This window comes from Astatotilapia calliptera, chromosome 3 (assembly GCF_900246225.1).
Source record: "Astatotilapia calliptera chromosome 3, fAstCal1.2, whole genome shotgun sequence".
In the NCBI taxonomy this organism is placed as follows: Eukaryota; Metazoa; Chordata; class Actinopteri; order Cichliformes; family Cichlidae; genus Astatotilapia; species Astatotilapia calliptera.
Window position 1 is genome coordinate 37095224 of NC_039304.1, and position 8000 is coordinate 37103223.

The 8000-nt window shown below is 36.2% G+C and overlaps 1 protein-coding gene across 1 annotated transcript; it reads right to left on the reverse strand.

Annotated features, from left to right (window-relative positions):
* Positions 1-4827: 4827 nt before the first annotated feature.
* LOC113014459 (G2/M phase-specific E3 ubiquitin-protein ligase-like) lies at positions 4828-7585 on the reverse strand. The gene is made up of 5 exons (XM_026156010.1): positions 7448-7585; positions 6146-6327; positions 5582-5751; positions 4906-4973; positions 4828-4853 (listed from the first exon to the last, which is right to left on the reverse strand). The coding sequence occupies exons 2-5, from the start codon at positions 6323-6325 to the stop codon at positions 4828-4830; spliced, it is 444 nt and encodes a 147-aa protein (XP_026011795.1). The 5' UTR covers positions 6326-6327; positions 7448-7585.
* Between the last annotated feature and the right edge of the window lie 415 nt (positions 7586-8000).

Below are 8000 nucleotides of genomic sequence, written 5' to 3' on the forward strand. Positions count from 1 at the left end.
GTAAAATCTCAGCCCACACAAATATATCAACAACAGTGATCACAAAACGGTGTATAACTGAACACAGTAGTGCAATTTTTAACCAGGTCTTCCCATTAACACCTGACCTGTCCAGAGGGTCAGTCAATGAGCTCGTCAATAGCTTCAATGCTAACATGTTAAATGTAATGGACACTATTGCTCCCATTAAGGTGAAGGTTATCTCTGGAAGGAAAAAGTCTCCATGGAGAAACTCCACACTGGTGAAAAATGAAAAAAGAGAGTGTAGGAAAGCTGAGCGCAGATGGAGAAAAACAAACCTCCAGGTTCATTATGACATTTATAAAGAGAAACTTCACAATTATAATTTACAACTGAGGAATGCAAGGAGGTCCTACTTCTCTGACATCATCACTAAAAACAGCCATAATGCTCGGGTCTTATTTTCTACAGTTGACAGGCTAACAAACCCTCCTGTGTCAGTGGCAGCTGAACTTCATTCGACCATGGCCTGCAATGACTTTGCCAAATTCTTCACTGAAAAAATCCAAAAAATTAGACAAGCAATTGGTACATCAACAGCAGATCCAGGATATGTACTGTGTCCACCAAAAAACTGTTTAAACACCATGAAACAGTTTCAACCTATTAACAGCAAAGACCTGGAGGACATCTTAGGTCAACTGAACTCCTCCTCCTGCTGTTTAGATGTCCTGCCAACAAGTTTTTTCAAAAAGGTCTCAAAGACTTTAGAGTCAGACCTGTTACAGATCGTCAACTTTTCTTTATTATCAGGTGTGTTTCCAGAATCACTAAAAACTGCTGTAATCAAACCTATACTGAAAAAGGACAATCTTGACAAGACACAAATGAACAACTACAGGCCGATCTCAAATCTCCCGTTTTTAAGTAAGATCATTGAAAAAGCAGTTTCTCAACAGCTCAGTTACTTCTTAAAACAGAATAATTGCTACGATGCCTTCCAGTCAGGTTTTAGACAGAACCACAGCACTGAAACCGCTCTGACCAAAGTGTTTAATGACATATGTCTGAATACAGACAGTGGAAAAATGTCAGTCCTAGTTTTACTGGATCTCAGTGCAGCATTTGATACAGTTGACCACAACATATTACTCAAACGACTGGAGAACTGGACAGGTCTTTCAGGAACTGTACTAAACTGGTTCAAAACATACGTAGAAAACAGGAAATACTTTGTATCAATAGGTAACTTCACATCTGAGCAGACAAGTATCACATGTGGAGTTCCCCAAGGTTCCATCTTGGGACCCCTTCTGTTTAACATCTACATGCTCCCACTGGCACAGATTATAAACAACAACAAAATAAACTATCACAGCTATGCAGATGACACACAAATATATATCACAATGTCACCAGGAGACCGAGGCCCTGTACAGGCTCTTGGTAAATGCATTGAGGAAATCAATGACTGGTTGTGCCACAATTTTCTCCAGCTAAACAAAAACAAAACTGAGGTAATAGTCTTTGGTGCCAAAGAAAAACGATTACAGGTCACCAGAGAACTTCAATCTATACATCTAAAAACCACAAACCAGGCGAGAAATTTGGGTGTAGTGATGGATGCAGACCTAAACTTAGAAAAACACATTAAGACAATAACAAAGTCAGCTTACTATCACCTCAAGAATATATCAAGGATAAAAGATCTGATGTCTCAACAGGACCTGGAAAAACTAGTCCATGCATTCATCTTTAGTAGGCTTGATTACTGTAACAGCATCTTTACAGGTCTACCTAAAAAATCAGTCAGACAACTACAGCTCATTCAGAACTCTGCTGCTCGAGTCCTCACTAAGACCAAAAAAGTGGACCACATCAGTCCAGCTCTGAGGTCCTTACACTGGCTGCCTGTCCGTCAGAGGATAGACTTTAAAGTTCTGATGCTGGCCTATAAAGCTCTGAATGGTTTAGGACCAAAATACATCAATGACCTCCTGACCCAGTATGAACCATCCAGATCCCTCAGGTCATCTGGATCCGGTCTTTTATCAGTTCCCAGAGTCAGAACCAGACACGGAGAAGCTGCATTCAGCTTTTATGCTCCTTATATCTGGAACAAACTCCCAGAAAGCCTCAGATCAGCTGAAACACTCAGTTTATTTAAATCCAGGTTGAAGACTCACCTGTTCTCAGCTGCATTTGAATAAAGCACCAAATCCACACTTTAAGCTTAAATTTCAAAACTTACATTTAACTACTGATTTTATCTACTGTTCTGATTTTATCTGTTTTGATTTTATATACTGTTGTTTGTTTGTTTGTTTGTTTGTTAACTAGTTAGTTAGTTTATTTGCTTGTTTTATTCAATTTTAAATCATGCTTTTTATTTGTTCTTGTTTCTAATGTCTCTGTAAAGCACTTTGAATCGCCTTGTTGTTGAATTGTGCTATACAAATAAACTTGCCTTGCCTTGCCTTGCCTTGTTGTTTATAATCTGTGCCAGTGGGAGCATGTAAATGTTAAACAGAAGGGGTCCCAAGATGGAACCTTGGGGAACTCCACATGTGATACTTGTCTGCTCAGATGTGAAGTTACCTATTGATACAAAGTATTTCCTGTTTTCTACGTATGTTTTGAACCAGTTTAGTACATAACCTTTATTTTAATGTACATCTGTCATAATAATAATATATTTCTTCTTATTCCAGGCATATTGACACAAACCATAAGTTAAATCCTTGGGGGTTTGTGTTTCATGGGGGAGTTGACGGCTACAGTCGCTGCATTACCTAGATGAGATGCTGCACAGATAACAGAGCATCAACTGCTATGCAACTTTTCCAAAGTGCCGTTGATCTCTTTGGCCTCCCACAACGTGTCAGGGATGATGCTGGCAGTGAGAATATTGATATTGCACGGTTTATGATTGAACATCGAGGGCCAAACAGAGGAAGCTTTATGGTTGGACGAAGTGTGCATAATCAAAGAATTGAAAGATTGTGGGGTGAACTAAACAGAGTTGTGTCAGCATACTTTAAAGACCTTTTCCTCTTTATGGAAAATGTTGGGATTTTAGATAGCACTGAAAGTAGGAACACAGAACACTTTATTTGTGTATTTCCAGTACCCATAGGAAGGAAATAATATTCTGCAGTAATAGGGCTGGTCTTAAAAAGACAAAATGAAAGAGGAAAAAAAACCCAAACAATCTACAATGGGTCTGTGTTATCAAGTAGTATAGTAAAATGTGCAAACAAAATCCTTAAAACACTCCCTGCAAACCAGGTTATGTTTATTATCATTATCATTATCATTATTATTATTATTATTATTATTATTATTATTATTATTATTATTATTGTTGTTGTTGTTGTTTATAATACTTTGATAACATATAATAATTTGATAAGATTGTAATGTCATATAGTGTGATATAATGTTCATATTTCAACCTGTAACATAACCAGGTTTGACCAAACCAATGTCTGTCACATTTATAGACAACTTTGCTGCCAGTGTTGGAGATACTGTCTTTCTACCTTTTAGTATGTAGGGTTACTGTAATACTTTTCAAAATTTTACCAAAACCTAACAAAAACATTTTTTAAACCTGTGAGTTAAGCTAAAAGTTAAATGATATTAATACAAAGTTCTGTGTAAAGCATAAATGTTCAAATGGGACACTTAAATAAAGCTTAACTCATCTCATTTGAAAATTCACATTATGTGGAATAGTTGAACATAGGAAGCATTTGAGAAAACTTTATTCTATATAACAATGAGATTGTGGCATATTATTTTGCTCACTGCAGGGGTGCTAAATAATGTAATGTTACTATGGGTCATACCAGTGACAAAACATGCCATATAAGCTGGAAAACAAATTAACTACAATCAAAAAACAAAAAAATGCCTCACATGTATAAACTGAAACAAAATTATTCCATCCATTCTCTTCGGCTTATCAAATCCATGTCTGATTTGAAAGTAGTGTGCACTGCATGAACTGGTATTTAAGCTGTAATTTGAAAGACACACATGAAGCTTATTTAGGCTATACAGTCCTACTGCTGTCCAGGGTGTACTCTGATGCGGGGTTAACAACATTAACAAAAAACAAGAAATATGCATGAACTGGTATACGAAGGATATTTTCACAAGTATTGGCCACTGGGAATCTGCAGTTAGTGACGAACTCAAGGCTTGGCTTTGGAGAAAAACCCAGGGCTGGTATGCTGTCACATCCAGTGCAGAAAACAAGAATATCTTCCAAAGAGACATCATTTTCAACTATAAGATAGAAAAATAAAAAATGGTAATGAGATTCTGACTAAGACTACTGATATACAGATACATTAAATTACCAAAAGATTAAATCAAAAGTGAAACATGTATATTTTTTTTAAAAGTAAGCTGTAATTTGAAAGACACACATGAAGCTTATTTGGGCTATACAGTGAAACCACAATGTCAAAAAAAGAAGTTAGTGGAGACCACAACATATTAAATGTACGTGGATGCAGCAATAGCCTATTATTTGTACTCAGTACACAGAATTGGTAATAACTTATTTATTTAGTTATCCTCCTATTTATCCTGTTATTTATTTATCCTGTTAATACACTGAAGTCAAACTGAAATCACATTTGGATACAATGTTCTTTGTAAACCCAGCACTTGCATCAGTACTATCTATCTACCTTTTTTGTTATGGCATCTATGTCTCTAATTTCATGATGCTGCTGCACAAAAGTGAGAATTTTGATTTATGGTCAAACAATGTGCCAAGTAGTAAACTCACATTCTGCCTCCTGAAGATAGTCTTGCCAGAAAGCCAGGGTCCGGCACTCATCTTGAAATGCATTACTCCCTCGTTCGGAGTGAATGATCTGGAATAGATTCTCCATATCAGTTGAGCCATTCCAGCTTTCACGAAAAGACACTTCATCTGAAGAGGGTATGTCTGTAGAGCATCTAGGACACCTAGAGACCTCAAGCCATCTCTGAACCTAGCCAAAATAAAACAAAATCAAATTGTATTTTATATTACTATTATTATATTTGTATTTGATGGGATTTGGAACCTGTATCACAACAAGAGGTTTTGAGGTTTTATCAAGAGACATTTCTGAACTAATTGCATTTTACTTTCCTGTGGACTGCTGTATCAGAGGTGAAGAACATTTTTCCCCTTACAGGGCCAGACTGTCTTAGATACAGATAAAGAATGCCTATACATGGAACAACTGAGCTGAAATATGATACACAGGGACCTGTCATGAATTGGAGTAAAAGTGACAAATTGCTTTCAAATACATCTGGTCTCTTGTTCCATTGGCATAATTTTTCTGTCAGTCTACAGTCAACCCAAATGCTACTCAATTTGAATCTATTTTTATTTACATATTTAAACACATGCCTACATCGGCACAGATACAACGTTTTATGTGAATTTTAATTTCATGAATGAAAGATATCTGTTTTGTTATGAACTGTACTAGAATGGAGCGCTACAGACCTGTACCACCCAAATAGGGTAATACCATTGTTTCACAACACAGTGACTTTAGTTTGACAGGCTTAATTTTTTACCATTACAGTATGTGTTTAGACATACCTTTCAAAAGGTGCACGGGTCCGTTGAAGGACATACCAGTGAGCCAGATCCAAAGCAGTTTCTTGTTTGTTTTGAAGTGTTATGCAAACATTGTGACCAGCAAGACTGATCAAGCTGGCTGCCTGTGCAACTGCATCTTGCAGCTGTAGATCATTCTCGGCCTGTATGATCTAAAAACAATATGACAATATGAGGAAATTGTAAAATGAATTATTTGACTCTACTATTTAGTAGAACATACAAAACTAATAGCTTCAGTGTTTAATTAGTACATTAACCCTATGAAACCCCATAACCGATCAGGAGGCTGAGGTAAGTTATTAAGCTGGAAAACAAGTCCAATCATTCAATTCTGAAAACTGAAACTTGGAGTTTCTTGGGCAGTAACCAACAGAACCATAACCTGCCACACACATTTTTAGTTCTTCCTTCTTGTAGCCATTAAAATGTTCGATCTTTTACTAGAAAGGTGCAAGAAAAATTAGGAAAGTGTTAGTAAAAATGTTGGACAAGCAAAAAAAGACCTACAATGAAATTCAAAGAACCAAAGGAAAATATGCTCACCGACTGCACTTGTGACCTTGTTTCCTCATCAGTAATATGATCAGTGCTGACTTTTACATTGTCTGGACCCTTTTGAAGACACTCATACAAGAGTTCAGACAAGAAACATGGACTCTGTCCCCCGTGGGCAATTGACATTGCCATGATCTGGCCAGCATAGTAGTATCCATTATCTTTCATTGCTGTTAACAAATAAAATAAAACATCATCTCAAAAGCTTGCATCATTATTTTTGTTACTGTGGCATTTTTAATATTACAAGTTACAAAATGTTATTTCTGAAAAAAATATTGCCCATACAGTTGCACCCATAATAGTTTGGATAATGACAAAATCATCTTAATTTTGCTGTGCACCACCACCTTGGATTTTAATACCAAACAATCAAGATGATACTAAAGTGCAATTCCTTCGAGGTATTTTATTAAAAAATGGCACCAGCTGATTAGGAATTACAGTCAATTTTATACATTATCCACCATCTTTAAAGATGGTTGCTTTAGACAAGTGATTGAAAGCTAACACCATTTTATGTAATATTTTTAATACAAGGATTAAAATTCTTTACAATTCTTTACAGCCTTACAGTCAGATCAGGTAACTGAGCTGGCTTGTTATGCTTTGGGTTATTATCAATTTACACTGTCCAATCAATTTACCATTTGCATTTGGCTGAATCTGAACAGATTGCCCTTTACACTTCACAAATCACCAGTGATATCATTGACAACAGTAGTGGCTTGGTTCTATGGCAGCTACTCATGCCCGTGTCATAACACTGCTTCCACTATGTGTGACTTAAGCTATTCTTTTCTTTACTATGCTTTTCTCCTTCCATCATTTTGGTTAATCTTGGTGTCATCTGTCCATATCTTCATAGTAGTATAGCATAGTTCTTTTAGATGTTTTCTGGCAAAGTCCTTCCAGTTATTTACTATTGCACCTTGTTGTAAAACATCTGTGTTTCCATTCATAAGTGTATCTCTTGATTGTTGAATTACACCAGTCATTTGAGTAATACTTTTGAGAAATGAGAGAGCATGTATAAAAATGGTCAGATTTTCTAAATATGTAGTACTGTTTCAAATCTTTCAACTAAAGCAGACAATCTTCCCTTCAGTCAATCTAGGTTTAATTTTTTAAAATCCTCTGTGGTGGTACAAAAATTCTGTCATTGCCAAAAAATGTGTTTAGTTAACTGTATGAGATACTAAACTCGTACATGTAATCACAAACCAATTGATGTATAATGTATTGATGTAAAATAAATCAAATGGCAACAATTAATTAAATCACAAGTACCTTTAGAATTGCACGTAAGAACTTTAGCATTGGGTGGACCTTCAAAGATGCCAAGTTTGTCCTTGACTTCACAGAGGCAAAGTCGGAAGAACTCCCGAGTAGGTCCTCCATTGTCAACAGCACCCTCAGATATTCCATAGTCATCAGTAAACGTCACATCTATTTTTTCTCTGGTGAAAAATTGGATCTGCCCATGGCTCTGGATGCTCCATCCATTTATTTATTATTGTCACCCTAATTTACGAATAAATTCTTTACAAATCCTACCATGTGAATTCATGGATTTTTTTTTCACATTCTGTCTCTCACAGTTGAAGTGTACCTCTGGTGCAAATTACTGACCTCTGTCATCATTTTAAGTGGGGGAACTTGCACAATCGGTGGCTGACTAAATACTTTTTTGCCCCACTGTATATATGTATATAATAACAATAATAATAATGGATTGGATTTATATAGCACTTTTCAAGGCACCCAAAGCACTTTACAATACCACTATTCATTCACTCTCACAATCACACACTGGTGGAGGCAAGCTACAGTTTTAGCCACA